Source organism: Talpa europaea (assembly GCF_964194135.1).
Source record: "Talpa europaea genome assembly, chromosome: 6".
In the NCBI taxonomy this organism is placed as follows: Eukaryota; Metazoa; Chordata; class Mammalia; order Eulipotyphla; family Talpidae; genus Talpa; species Talpa europaea.
This window is the reverse complement of record NC_140072.1, coordinates 54,056,785-54,071,255: the sequence shown is the minus strand read 5'-3', so window position 1 is coordinate 54,071,255 and position 14,471 is coordinate 54,056,785. Positions and strand designations below refer to the sequence as shown.

Below are 14,471 nucleotides of genomic sequence, written 5' to 3'. Positions count from 1 at the left end.
GCAAATAGTTAGGAAGTGACAGGTCTAAGAGGAATCAAAGCTAATTACACAGAATTGTAGTGAGTCAGGAAATCAATGGTGTTGTGGATGATAAAGGGGGCAATTGGCAAGTTTAGACAAGATTAGCTGCAGGCAAAACTGAATGCTATATCTAGAAAGAAACCATTCTGGAAAAGTGCCTTTGGCGGCCAGTTGACATTCACATAGAGGTAGAGATGGAATGATGAGACAGAATCTCCAAGGGAGGGTACTTTGAGGACAAGAGCAAGTTCTAAGGATTAAATCCACAAAATTCTACACATTTAGCACATGTGCAAGATGATGAAAGGATATCAAAGTTAACAGTCCAAGGAAAGAAAAGGGAAAGGAATACTCAGCTAGAAAGAAAGGTAAGCACAGCATCTCTGAAATTGTTGGACATTGTAGCTTGTGGGCGAACCAGGGGCTGCTGGGAAGTTTGTTAATTGAAAGTTGAGAGTTTGGGGGTGTTTGCAGTAGCCTCAGGTTTAAGAAGGAGCAAGATTTAAGTGGCATGAGAACAAAAGGAAAGATCTTGTCTGATTCCTATAGCACTCCGATTCTTCCCCTGGAGGCAGAAGCAGTGTGTGAGCAATAGCTAGGGCCAGAGGTCAACTGTAGTCAGACTAATCATGTTCTGTATTAGTGACAGCTACATCTGTCAGTGCACAGAGGCTTGACCAGAGGTGAAACAGGCAAAAGCTACCACTGGAGGAGTCAATCCCTGAGTCTTTGCTGTTTTGTCATCTCTAACCCCTGGATGTTGTATATGGTCCTACAGAACCAAACTCAAATTTGGCACCACAGAAAAATAACTTTTATAGAACAAAAGAAGTACAAGAATAGGTTTGTTATAAATTGAGGGTACAGTAGGGTACAGTCGGTCCCTCTCCAACAAATAGGAGAATACAGCAAGGGTCCTGCCCCGTGTAGAGTAGCTTACCCTGTCCATTCCACTCTTAGTCCACCATTTCTTGAGACTCAGGTTCCAGGCTTTACATTTTACCCTAAACTTTGGGCTTTGAAATCCAGCTGGCTTCCTTGGTGCTAGCTTGAGGGAGGATCACATGCAATGAGATGAGTTGTTCCAATTGTTAGGTAGTCACTGCAGGACACAGGGATCTCCAAACTCTTTGGTGGAGGTAGATTCATTCCCTGTTGAAGCATCTGCTATTTCTTCCCTCAGATGGTTTAGAAGGTCTCTGCTCTCACTGGGGGGCAAGTTACTCAGGAAGTACTGAGGGGCCAATTCTACCAGCCTGACAGAGAGAGTCACAGTTAAGTGATTTCTGTAACTTGCTTATAAAGCAGACTTTTAAACTTCTTACTACCCTTTCCACAAACCCTCTTTCCTCAAACCCTATGTTGCCACAAACCACTAAATTCCCTCCTCTTTTTCAGGCTCTCTAATGCCCCAGTCATAATTTTGACCCTGGGAATAGGAATGGGCAGTGTAGTGGGTATTTGAGGGAACTCACATCTGTGGTTGAATCTCAGAAACAATGGAAAGGCAGTTGTCTTTGGAAATGGAGAAATTGTGGTAAAGCACCCACTGCGGGGGTCTGGCTGGAGCCCTACGGTTTCGGTAGCAGCAGTATGGAGAGAGCTGGGCCACGTGCTTATGGGTCAGGAGCAGGTAATTTCCAGTTCCATCTGTGTCTTGGGCCACCTCATTGAAAGGCAAAAATATTTTATAAGCAAGAGAGGCAAATAATAGAAAGAAAGAAAAGGGAACTAAGAGAATTAGTAAGGGTGGAAAGAGTATTAAAATAATTGTGTCTAAGTGTAATAGTCCCTTACCATACTATATGGCACTTTCCATACCCCTGTACCCCAAAACCTCAAAGGAAAGTTTCTCCTGGTTCTAAAGAATGCTGTAGAATGGCGACCTGGACCCCAGTTTCATAGGCAGCATACCAATTTTTGGTCCCTTTGCCTCCTGCACCTTTGTGACCCTCGCCCCAACTCTTTCCCCTAACCTTAAGGAAGTATCCAGACACCAGTGCTTTCTGAAGGTCTCTTCGATTCTGCTCAGAACCAAAGGCTGGTTGGGACAAGGGAAGTTCAATTCGTTGCATGAGTTCTAGGAGTTCTCCTCGAAGTTTCTGGGCTTGGCACAGTGCTGCCCAGTTTAGACCCCGAGCCTGGCACCAAGCCTTGTCTGTTCCACCTAGGAGGTGAAAGGACACAGCTGCAATTAAAGTCCTTGAGGCTCTGAAAGAACACAACCCTTGACTAAAGGGCCTCTGAGTAGAGGGGCAAATGTGAGGTTGTCTAAAAGATGCAGAGTGTGCCACTCACTCTGTATAAAGGCTTCGTACACCTGGATCAGAGAGCTATGATCACCATCCGCATGTTCCAGGGCCCGACGCAAGGCAGCTTCTTCTGCACAGAGAGGAGGATGGGTATACCCAGGGGCAGCTGGAGGCAGAAGAGAGGAAGGTCATTGTGGGGAATGAGAAAGGATACTATACAGATGGAACACAGGAATGGTACAAGTGTCATTTTGGGAAATGCCTCCAAAAGACACAGATAACTTTTCAATGCTATGCTCTTGGTTAGATATTGAAGAAAAAGTGATAAAAGACAGTTTGCCCTCAAGAAGCCCAGAGTCTGGCAGGAGAGACCAACAAGTAAGCACACGTGGTAAGCACGAATGGTATGGGAGCCAATATGTGAGGTTTGAGTAAAATTAGCGCAGTGGAGAAGGGGAAGAAAGAGTTTTCTAGCCTGGGTATGGCATGGAACAGAAGTTAGTAGCATGGCGTGTTTGGAGAACTTCAAGTGCCCAGTAAGAGTGGAGAAGATGGCAGAGTAGCAGAGTGTCAAAGTGGAAGGACATAACGCCTGAGAGGTAGGTGTGAGCTAGGTCCTGAAAGGCTGGGTGTACTGTGCCATGGAAAATGAGTTTACATTCTGTTTGGGAGGTGAAGAAAAGCTATTGGAGAAGAGCTTTTCAGTAAGAGTCCATATGTTTGAGGAAGCACACATGATTAGTTAGGAGGCTACTGAAGGAGCCCAGCTAAGCAGTGATGGGCTCCTGTAAGATGGGCACCTCAGTGAGTACGGAGAAGAGATGAATTTTAAAATAATAAGATAGGGCCTCCCTGGTGGTGCAGGGGGTTAAGCACCGCACTGTGAAGCAGCCCGCAGCCTCTGCAGCATGAGTTCGATCCCAGGCTGGCCAGGGAGAAACCCACATGGCACAGCAGACCTCTCCTGACTCGCCCACTGCTCCCCTCAGCAGTGATTTTCAGTCAGTCAGCCTGTTCTGCTCCCCACTCTGTCTCTGGTGAATCCTCTCACCTTCCCGCACCTCTAGCCTGTACCCCAGTTCTTGTGTGCATAAATAAGTAAATCTCTTAAAAATAAATAAAAATACTGGAAGATAAAAATCAAAGAACCTGGAGGAAGACTAGCTTAGAATGATGGTCGTGGAGCTACAGAGATGATGATATGATCGGGTGATTGTGGTGAGGTGGCAGTTTCAGACAATGCTTACTTGAAGTACTGAGTACCACCTGGTAGAAATGTCTATCAGGAGGTCAGATATATAAATCAAAGATTCAGAAGAATGGTATTGTCAGGGAAACGTAAGTTTTGAAAACTTTAAGTGTAAAGAAGACCCCTTAGACCACAGAGTGAATGAACTTGCTCAGAGAGTTCAGGGAATGAGAAGGGAGGCAATGATACAACCCCAAGATCCAACTTATAATGCTCAAGTGCAGAGGATTAAGATGATTGAAGGAATGGTCAGAAAGGAATGATGAAAACCAGGAGCAGCATTGACAGAGGCTTAGGGAGTTTCAAGGTGGGCATGGTCAGCATTCTCAAGTGTCAAAAGAAGTGTCCTTGGACTAGGGCTCGGGGAGGTCACTGGTGAGCTGAAAGCTTCAGTGTTGTGGTGGGCCTGAAGCCAAATGTACTGAGCAAGGATGGCATGGAGAGAACAGTGTAGCACTTACTCTGTAGAGCTACAGGGTTGAGGAAGAGAGGAGTGGAGCTTCAGTACTAACAGATTTGAGCATTGTGAGGGGCAATAACCAGCAGTCTAAAGAGAAAGGAGAGTGATAAATGATTAAGCCTGGTTCCTTGGGTACTTTGAGGGGTGGAAACTGGAGCACAGGGGAAAGGCTAGCCTTAGGAGTACCAAACACCAAGGGGGAAGGACTGCAGTGGCCATAAGAACCAGATCCAGAAGCGATGTATACCAGTGAGCATGGCGGCGAGGGTGAGCATCTCATCCACACACTCAAACTCGCAGGAGGCCAGCAGGGCTTTTGCCAGCTCAGGGGGCAGGGGAAACTCTGAAAGGATGATTCCCAGGTCTGACAGGTCCCCATCATCATCCAGGGCTGCCAGATAGTCTAAGTCTTCCAGGGCCTGCATCAGGGCTTCTGGAGCTGGGGAGGAAATAGGACTTACAGGGCAGGGGTCTGAGAGACTAGTAGCAGACAGCGAGTCTTGGGCTTAAGGGGTGCTCACCTGGCCGATCCAGGAAGTGACAGTCCCCTGGCTCTGCAATCTGTTTCCTCTTGAGCAGTAATACCAGGGGGCTTAGATTCTCCTCACACACCCTGGGTTGGGGTAGTAGAGGAGCCACTTCTAGGAAGGACTTAGGATATAAGCAGAGGCAGGATCCTGAGGGGAGAAAGACCGGGCAAAGGGCCACTAGAGATTTTTCAGGACTTGGGTGTTGATGACTCTTTGTGTTTGATCTTAGCGAGGGCAAAGACTCTTACCTGGTGGGAACCCTCTTGCCCGAAGTTGTCTTGCCTTTGCCTGGCACTTGCTGATTGGCCTCAACACTTGGGATTCTGCTCGGATCTGAGGATTGTAAACCTGGCACCATACCCCAATGAAGGCCAAGACAGATCAGCGTGGGCCATTTATATCTTTAGTCCCACATCCCCTCATCTCTCTCACTCACATTTCGAAGCTCCAGTCCTGAGTCAATGACATGTTGGATGGAAGGGAGCGAGAAGGAGAAGTCAGCCAGCCAGTGAGTGACTACCACCTTTTGGGCACCCGAGTCTGTGTCCTCGTATACAGCCTGAATAGCTTGACCAACGCCTGAGTGGAGGGGTAGCACCCGTGGAGGGGGCCTTTGGAGAGCCATGGAACCCACCTCTCTGGACAAGGATTCACAGCACAAGGAAATTTCCTGAGGAGAGGGGTGGGGTGTTAGGGCACCTTTTGGGGTCACATACCCCTTTGAAAAACATGTAAGCTACGGCCCTTCAATCTGAAAAAAATGCATAAAGTTGGGAATTTTTAGGAATTCACTGAATTACGTCTCTGCATTAGATGGAATCAAAAGAGGGTGGTGGTAGACTTATTCTGAAATCCATGAGTTTTCCTGTAGGGCCCAAACAGTGAATACTATAGCTCCCATGTTCCTAACACCCACTGTTCCCATTCCCCCACAACAGGAAGTTGGCATATATGAGTACCTCCTTTTGCAGTTGTGTTTTTTTTTTACCTCCTCACTGGGTAGGTACACTAGCACGTCTCCTGGAGTCTCCTTCTGACACAATTCAAGCACAGCTTGGCAGACAGCTTCCACACGATCCGTAGGGACAATGTCCCTATAGATGGGGATGGGACAACTGCCAAGTTCTCCAGATACATGCACAACGGGAGGATTTCCCCAGAAGGCTTGGAGCTTAGGCTCAAGGGCTGGATCAGTAACCACAACAACTCTGAGGTCCCCGGGAAGGTTTCCCAGCCTGGCATCACACAGCAGCCCCTGAAGCACATCTGTGGCCACTGACCGCTCCTGAGCCTCATCCAGCACCAGCACACCCCAGGCTCCAGTGTCCCGGGTTGAGGCCACCTCCTGCAGAAGAAGTTTGTCCCAGCAGAACCTATTGACATTGGCAGTGGGCAGAGGATTTAGTGTCAACACTGATCAGCTCCAGAAGTTCAGGGGATTTTTCTCCCCTGGGTGCCTAGATTTTGATAGTGAATGTCAGAAAAAACCTCTTGTGATTGACCTCTTAAGCATGGAACCCAGAACTGTGACCCACAGCTCCACTGTTTACACTTTGTTCACAAGCCGAACTTTAGCTGGGAAAGTAAACTTTCATGGTGAAAGTGAGGGTGAATGTTTGTGGTCTCTGGCTGAAAATAAAGAGCTTAATTTAGGGCCTCCCTCATGGTGCAAGGGAGCACCACACTATGAAGCAATTCATAACCTCTGCAGCATGAGTTCGATCCCCGGCCGGCCAGGGAGCAGTCCACATGGCACAGCAGACCTCTCCTGACCCGCCTGCTGCTTCCCTCAGCAGTGTACTTCAATCTGCCTGTTCTGTTCCCCACTCTGTCTCTGGTGAATCCTCTCACCCCCCATATCTCTGGCCTGTACCCCAGCTCTTGTATGCATAAATAAAACTAAAAAAAAAAAAAAAAAGAGCTTAATTCAGCAGTTGTATCATGTATGGTTTAAAGCTTGAGATGGATTGAGGATTTGGTGAGATGTTAGAGGACTGGGCTTGTTGCCACAGGGTGAGGGGGATTCAATTTGGGTCAGGCCTGAGGGAGGCCCCACCTGAGCAGGGTATCGGGCCCGGTGCAATCCTCCTGAGGGATACTGTATCCAACTTCATGACCCAGGGCCAGGTCCATCTCATCAGCAACACGCAGAGCCAGGCTTAGAGCTGCCAGAGGATGGGGCTGAGTGACAGTTACTCGGCCCTTCTGGAACCCCCTGGCCAGCGCAAATTCTGCACACCACTGAGGGATCTGGGATGGGGCAGGGAAGAATAACCAGTCAGCAGGACCCAGGGCTTTATCAGAAATGCTGGGGAGCTATGGCCAATTTAACCTTCCCTTGTTTGAGAAGTCCCTTCATCAGTCACCCTGGGGCCACGCTAACCTATATCCCTTTGCCCACCTCCCCTAAAGGTCCACATAACACAGTTCTTCCCTCACCTAGGGAAAGGCCAGTTCCCCAGACCCTCCTTTGTTCATACCCAGAATATCCCCCCACCTGAGTGCTCTTGCCAGAGCCAGGCTCTCCAGACACCAGCACTACTCCAGTGGGGCTACTCTCCAATTGCTCCAAGAAGATAAAACGAGTGGCCCAGATGGGCAAAGCTCGGCGCTGCTCAAGAAGCTCATAGTAGCGGGTAGAGAAGGGAAGCCCATCAAAGGGGTTCACAGCCAGTTCAGACTCCCCAGGGCTTACACCAGACTCTTCTGCCAGCCTGAGTAGCTGAGAGGCCATCGTGGCTCAGGCAGGACCTACAGAAGCAGGGCAGTCATTAAGGCCTTGTTTGTAACAGATACCATCTCCCCACTTCAGTGATCCCTGACCTATATGCTCAGACTACACGGACTGGGCCCATCTTTCCCAGCAAGTTTTGCCTGCCAGGAACTGGTGGAGATTTGCATCTTCAAGTAAGGGGCATCTTAAGAGGACTACTGCCTCATGGTTTGGCAGTAAAAATCTTGTGACTAGCACAGGGTCCTCAAGAGCAACAGGAATTATGTGAGAGCTGTACACCTGAGAACATCCCAAGAGAAAGGATAGAATAAAAGGGGGCAGGAATCCAGATGCAGGGCCCCAAGGATCCTGGATTCAAACCTGCTTGCAGTTCTGAGATGATTCAGGACAGCAGCCAGTTCCAGACGCACCCAGCTAGTCACCATCAGGCCAGTCACCAACTCTGACCCGAGTGAAGTACAAAGGTAAATTCCGGCCCAACCCTGGGGTTTGGCTCAAACACCAATCCTAAAGACTGGTTTTGGGGTGGGGCCACTTGCTCCTCCTTATTTAACTTAGGCAAGAACCTATGGAAAATAGGCTTCAGCTACTACACTGAGCATGTGTGAACTCTTATGCAGACACCATATAGTGTGTTCATTAGTGAAAGGCATCCTGGGACTTGTAGTTTTACAGCTGTTTCTTCACAAACCTGGGCCAGATACCCAAGTTAGGGTCTAGTTGCTGCTGGATCTTCAATTACATTTCCTTAATATCACGCATCTCTTGACACGAAGAGTTGATTTCCAATACTTCCATTCTGACAATTCCCCATAAACCAACCTGGAAATCTTCATAGCCCTGTTCTCCCCCAACTAAGGGAAAAGGCACTTGTTCAGGGGGCTTTTGAGACCCAGAGAAGCAACAGAGACCTTGAGTGAAAACCCTGAATTTAATGTGATAATGGGGGAAGCCCCATCCCTCCCTTTTGACCACCCACCCATCCGGCCTGTTATGAGGTGGATGAGGGCTGCCCCCAGTCTCCGTCCTGCGGCTCTGGGTACCATCCTGTGCTCAGTCTGCCTCCTGGGCCTGCCTCTCTGTGAATCTCCTGTGGGACATAGAAGATGTGTGGGCTTTGCCATATTAGTTCCTTAATTAGCTCCCTTCTCCAAAATGCCAGTTCCTACCCTTTGTTCTCTAAGGCCCTCACCTTCTTGCGTATTCATACAGTGCCTGCTTGCGTTCCTGTAGGCTCTCCTGCCGGGCCCAAGAGGACTTGGCAAATGTTAGGGCTGTGGGCTGAGGGGTCACCGGGCCAGAGCTGGGAAACTGAGGTGATCAAATGTCAGAAGGCTTGCGAAGTCATCATCATTTAACACGCACCGAATGCCTACTTTGCAAAAGAGGCACTATGCTAGGGTCTCAGGATCAAAAAAGATATGTCAAGGATAGGGAGTATGTAGACTGAACCTAACCAATGCTGGGGTCTCACCTTGGGGGAAGAGGTTGTGGAAAGGGACTGGGTCCCCTCAGTGATATCTTCAGGCATGAAAGCTACAGCTCCCTCAAGCAGATTAGTGATGGTCAAGTCTACACAGCCAGTCCTTGCTGGGGAAAAGGGAGAAGACAGTCTTGCTTTCTACTCCCCACCTCCCCTCACCATCCACTCTGCAAGTTAACATCCTGTTTTCCTTCTCTCCATGCCCGTCTCCTTGTGAGGGTTTACTCTTTCCCATACCCAGGTCTCTCTGGATGACACCCAGTGGCACATGGGGTAAAACCTCCTTGACTCTCTGAGCCAGAGTTGCCAGCTGCACATCAGGAGAAGGGCCAGGGGAGGGATGGAAAGACTGGGCTGCAAAAAAGAAATTCAAAATATGGTGAGTGGAGAACCAAGGAGATGCTGACTAGCACAGAATAGGAAGGAGGTCACAACAGGCTGAAAACAAAATGCTTTGTGTACAAAGACCACACACCTGACTGGGGGCGCAATCTGGGATGTCTTTGTCGCTTCATGTGCTCTGCTTTGTCTGCTGGAGTGAGTCGTGTCCCTGTCTGGCCCAATTCTTTGGCCACCAGCTAGGAAGAACTGTTAGGTTGGAAGGCTCTCCAACCATACCTCTTCCCCCTCTATGTGAAGAAAGACCCCACTCCACCCTGCCCATGTACCCTACCACCTGTTGTACACGGAGGGCAAACTCCTCATTCCCCTCCCCAAGTTGGCGATGAACAGGATGGAGCCACCTGCAAAAAATAATCCAAGTGGCATTAAGGGTAGATTCTATATGTCACCTCTTTTCATAGAACAGTAGTGATAAAGGTAAAGAATTAGTAGATAATATTACCCCTGGGGTAGAACCTTGGTATTAAAAGACCTGCAAACAGACATGACAGAGGCGCTACCTTCCTGACCTCAAAGTAAGCTTCTCCCAGCCACCAAAAATGTGAAGGCAGTCAATACCTTACTTGATATACCGTGAAAGGGACGAAAAGTGACCACAGCAGTTCTGAGACCCAGGAGGCATCTGACACCGTCTGAGAGGAGGGCATGAAGAAAGGTCTGTGTATGGGCGGGGAGTAGGAGAGTCCCCCTCTAAGCCCCAGAAATTCCCTTCCAACATACACTCACCACAGAGACAAGGGGTCTCTGGACTCGAAGAGTAAGAGGTTGTACCACATCCTGGATAGAAAATGGCCAGGAACTAGAAGAGGGAAGAGAAGAGAAGATGGGATACCAGTGAGCCAGTCAACAGTCCAACCTTACTTAAACCAGAAAATTTTCAAACTGTACAAGTAGATAACCGAGATAGAAAGGTATTCAGGAGAGAGATGTAAATGTGGACAGAAAGGAAAATGAACTAAGGATGGAAGGGGTAGGGCTGAAGAAAGTTGTGAAAATGGCCCCCAAGTCTGAGCACCTACCCAGTTGGAGACCGATACCTGTGCTCACCTGAAGCGCAGGAGCCCCTCCCGGCCATTGGTGGCCTCTTCCTCAGGGAATAGCAGCAGAGGGGTGGGGGGAAGCCTCGTGGAAGCACAGAATCTCTTGAGTGACTCCACCAACTCCCCCCGCCCATCCATCTCCATGAAGCCCCGAGACCAGCACACAAAGCTGGGGGGACTATTGAGTAGAGGCTGGGAAGGGGGAAGAGAGAAAGCAAGAAGAATATTGGGAAGTGAGAAATACTAACATATGGCATAAAGAAGTGGTGTTAGGGGTAACGCTCGGTATGTCGTGGCCCCAGGGAAACCTGGACAGGCAGAGGGGAAGTCTTGTGCTGGGTCCCGAGGAGCCGCCCAAGGCTCTCTCCATTTCGCCCCCCACACCTCGGCTCTCTCCATCGTCCCCCCCTCCACCCCCCACTCACGGTGCTACAGCTGGTGAGCAGGTTGACAATGTTGTGGTCGAAAGGTGTAACGTGATTGGAAATGAGAACCCTGACGCGTTGATCTCGGAGTTCGGAGTCCTCTTGCCGGGCCACGAGCCCCAGCACCGCACACATGGTCCGCACCACGAACCTGCGGACGCAGGCAGTGGTGACTGCACGGCCTCGGCCGGGCCCAATCGTGCCCCTCCCCGAGTCCCCGGGCCGGAACCTGCGAAGGACGCTGTCTGGGAGTGCGCAGCTGACCAGGAAGACGTGGATCCCAAGAAACAGACGCAGGACCAGGAGGCAGAACCCGACGGGAGCGTAGAGCAGCAGCGCGAGGAGCAGGAAGCCGTCACCCGGGAGCCTGCGGGCGACAGGCGGGTTGAAGCGGCGCCGAAGGCCGAGTGGGCTTCGGAGCCAGACTCCTTCCCTGGACTCTTACCTGTGCGAGTCAAAGAGCCGCTCCGGCCCCGGAGCCGGGGGAGGCTCCATCGCTGCTACTTCAGGAGTGTCCGGCCGCCGCCGGCGCCGCCGCCGCCGCCATCTTTGCGCCCCGCCGCAGTGGCTCCTGGGAAGGCGGAGTCTTGGGCATCCGCACAGGCTATCGAGACCCGAAAGCCTGAGGCGCCCCGGAAGGGCTAGCTGTCCCAGTATGCCTCGCGGCCGTTGGGCCGCCTCAGAACTGCCAGGACCACAACTCCCGGCATTCGCAGGGTGGGGGCGGAGTCGGCCTCGGGAATCCTGGGTCGGGGCATGCTCTTCTGGAGGACTTCAGGTACCGGCGTGCCCCGCGTCCACTGTCGGCCGGATCGCGTCCCGGGCACCGCCTCTGTGTAGGGCGGGCGAGGAGGCTGCCGAGGCGGAGCTGATGGCTGCACTGAGGGCGGGGCGGGGTGCAAGCTGGAGCCTTCGGGGATGGCGGGTTTTTGGGGGGGTTCGCTGGGGGAAGGGACCCCTGATGACCCCTGACCTCCGGGCCTTGCTGACGTCAGGAACGCCTGACCCTCGGGCCCGAGTGACTGATGGGGCCCCCAGTCTCCTAGCCCGGTTGTCTGGGGGGGTCCCTGAACCACGGACATGTCTGACGTCGGAGACTTCGGATTCCCTAGCACGGCTGACTTCGGGAACCCCAGATCCTCGGGTCCAGGAGGACTCAGGGACCTCTGGAACCCATCCGCGCGTGTGGCTGGCCGTGGCGCTGGGCGCTGGGGGGGCACTGCTGCTGTTGTTGTGGGGCGGGGGTCGGGGTTTTCCGGCCGTACTCGCCTCGGTCCTCGGCTCGCAGCCCCCGTCTCCCCGGAGCCAGTACAACTTCATCGCAGACGTAGTGGAGAAAACTGCACCTGCTGTGGTTTATATCGAGATCTTGGGCCGGTAACGGTGGAGTAGACCAGGAGGCACCGAAGCAGCGGGCTGGAGGGCGGGCGAGCAGGAGGGGGGGTCAGAGTCTCCTCTTATGCTTGTTTTCCCCTGTCCCAGGCATCCTTTCTCGGGCCGCGAAGTCCCGATTTCGAATGGCTCAGGATTCGTGGTGGCTGCCGACGGGCTCATCGTTACCAACGCCCATGTGGTGGCTGATCGGCGCCGAGTCCGTGTGAGGCTGCTTAGTGGAGACACGTATGAGGCCATGGTCACAGCTGTGGATCCCGTGGCAGACATCGCCACGCTGAGGATTCAGACTAAGGTGGGGTTCTGGGAGGCCGGGTTTGGTTGATGCTGTGAGTTTTCTTGTATCTCTGGATGACAGGACTCTTGTACCCATTTTCCTTTAGGAGCCTCTCCCCACTCTTCCCCTGGGACGCTCAGCAGATGTCCGGCAAGGGGAGTTTGTTGTTGCCATGGGAAGTCCCTTTGCACTGCAGAACACCATCACATCCGGGATAGTCAGCTCTGCTCAGCGTCCAGCCAGAGACCTCGGCCTCCCCCAAACTAATGTGGAGTACATCCAGACTGATGCAGCTATTGATGTACGTCCTGATGTGAAAAATGATATGCTAGGCTGGGGGAGGGGCTGTGTATGGGCATCAACTGAGGTAGATGGTGGATGAGCCTACGCAGAGATTGGGCTGCAAAAATGTGGCCACTCATTCATGTGATGGAATCGAGATTATTTGGAGAATGTGCCTAGATCCTGATAAACCCCTAAGGCATAGAGTCCCTGGATCTCTTCCATATTTTTTCCTCATCCTGCAGTTTGGAAACTCTGGAGGTCCCCTGGTTAACCTGGTGAGTGGGACAATCTTCTTTCCAAGAATCCTGGCCCCAGGTCAGTGTGGGATGGCATGGGTTTTTCCAAATTCAACAATGTTTGGTTAAGTATCTAAGCAGTCTGTTGTTGGCTAGCTCCCAGAATCCAACCTCCTCATTTCCCTAGTACTTCCTGCTATCCTTGTACAGGTGCCCCCCCATCTCCTTCTGTTTGTGTGGGCTAAGAGAATAGTGGGCTCTGTCCCTGCAGGATGGGGAGGTGATCGGGGTGAACACCATGAAGGTCACAGCTGGAATTTCCTTTGCCATCCCTTCTGATCGCCTTCGAGAATTTCTGCATCGTGGTGAAAAGAAGAGTGAGCCTGGCTTTAGGGGGGATGGGGTTCCTTTGTATGGTGGGAAAGTATTTATTGGGCCTTATTAAAGGGGGCCCATTGGAGAAGAGGGAGGGGAAGAAAGGAGACAGCTGGGAGGATCTCATTTGTCCCACTGTTACAGATTCGTGGTTTGGAACCAGTGGGTCCCAACGCCGCTACATTGGGGTGATGATGCTGACTCTGACTCCCAGGTATGAGCTTTAGGGGTAGTTTACATGTAGGGCCACAAGTGTAATGAGTGGGGAAAACTGGCACTTCTGCTGAGCTGTGTTCTCATTTCTATCACAAGTTGCTTCAGAGGAGCTGTCCTCTTTCATCATTGTGACTTTCTCAACCCACTGCATTTTGCACACCTGCCACCAGATTGATTTCAGGCTGTTACTGCTTTGACTGCAGTCCATTAGCCTGGTGTTTAAGGGCCATTTTCCTTTTGTCTCTATTTCAGCTTTCCAGATTGTTTCAGCCAATCTGAATTCCAACCTATGGGAGTATTTCCTATCCTCGTGATTTTATTTATGCCGTTTTTGTTTTATGTAGTTAAATATCAGACCCATCCTTGTAGATGCCATCTAGCTTAAGTTCTACTTCACTCCCTCCTGAAAGTTCCTGTTGGGATTGTAGAATGACATTAGTGCTATTGATTTAACATCATGTGTCACTTGGAATTAGTTACCTTTACACCTCATTTCTTCATGGCCAGAAGGCAGAAAGGGAATTGCCTTTGTATCTGGAATATCTAACATACATCCTGTCCATGCAGTCATCATGTGTTGATGAGAGATTTGAGGTGAACCCAAGATGGGAAGAGTACTCTTGGTGTGGTTAACAGGGTGCTCTGTGTCCTTTCAGCATCCTTGCTGAACTACAGCTTCGAGAACCAAGCTTTCCTGATGTTCAGCATGGCGTGCTTATCCATAAAGTCATCCTGGACTCCCCTGCACACCGGTGAGGGAAAAACTGCACTGTGAGATGGGCTGGGTACAGTGTGTATATGCCCTTGAACTGGGCTGTAGTCTACCCCTTCTTTTCTTTCTGTTCATCTTTCACCATAGGGCTGGTCTTCGGCCAGGTGATGTGATCTTGGCCATTGGGGAGCAGTTGGTACAAAATGCTGAAGATATTTATGAGGCCGTTCGAACTCAATCCCAGCTGGCAGTGCGGATCCGGCGGGGACCAGAAACACTGACCTTATATGTGACCCCTGAGGTCACAGAATGAATGGATCAGTAAGAGTCTGAGGCTCCTGCTATAATTCCTATGTTGCTTTTCTGGCCTAGGCTCTAAGCG

At 50.9% G+C, this 14,471-nt stretch overlaps 3 protein-coding genes across 6 annotated transcripts; 1 reads left to right on the top strand and 2 right to left on the bottom strand.

Annotated features, from left to right (window-relative positions):
* Window positions 1-1,120: 1,120 nt before the first annotated feature.
* On the bottom strand, window positions 1,121-7,246 carry DQX1 (DEAQ-box RNA dependent ATPase 1; the record flags this gene model as incomplete). The annotated part of the gene is made up of 11 exons (XM_084235130.1): window positions 1,121-1,277; window positions 1,497-1,687; window positions 1,998-2,188; window positions 2,320-2,439; window positions 4,230-4,421; window positions 4,504-4,659; window positions 4,761-4,860; window positions 4,949-5,182; window positions 5,501-5,885; window positions 6,569-6,762; window positions 7,010-7,246. 11 exons carry the CDS (start codon window positions 7,244-7,246, stop codon window positions 1,121-1,123), a joined length of 2,157 nt encoding a protein of 718 aa, XP_084091256.1.
* Window positions 7,247-8,210: 964 nt separating this feature from the next.
* On the bottom strand, window positions 8,211-11,091 carry AUP1 (AUP1 lipid droplet regulating VLDL assembly factor; the record flags this gene model as incomplete). Its single annotated transcript, XM_084234831.1, has 11 exons — window positions 8,211-8,336; window positions 8,439-8,557; window positions 8,721-8,836; window positions 8,967-9,083; window positions 9,205-9,307; window positions 9,406-9,472; window positions 9,690-9,763; window positions 9,858-9,930; window positions 10,179-10,363; window positions 10,597-10,963; window positions 11,042-11,091. 11 exons carry the CDS (start codon window positions 11,089-11,091, stop codon window positions 8,300-8,302), a joined length of 1,308 nt encoding a protein of 435 aa, XP_084090957.1. The 3' UTR covers window positions 8,211-8,299.
* A 376-nt stretch (window positions 11,092-11,467) lies between these two features.
* On the top strand, window positions 11,468-14,402 carry HTRA2 (HtrA serine peptidase 2; the record flags this gene model as incomplete). Of its 4 annotated transcripts, XM_084234692.1 has the most annotated exons (8): window positions 11,468-11,973; window positions 12,079-12,283; window positions 12,372-12,566; window positions 12,793-12,825; window positions 13,058-13,163; window positions 13,306-13,375; window positions 14,034-14,129; window positions 14,237-14,402. In XM_084234692.1, 8 exons carry the CDS (start codon window positions 11,468-11,470, stop codon window positions 14,400-14,402), a joined length of 1,377 nt encoding a protein of 458 aa, XP_084090818.1. The 4 variants fall into 4 exon arrangements, with proteins under 4 accessions (XP_084090818.1, XP_084090819.1, XP_084090820.1 ...); XM_084234693.1 differs by lacking the exon at window positions 14,034-14,129; XM_084234694.1 differs by lacking the exon at window positions 14,034-14,129 and having other exon boundaries at window positions 13,040-13,163.
* Window positions 14,403-14,471: the final 69 nt, after the last annotated feature.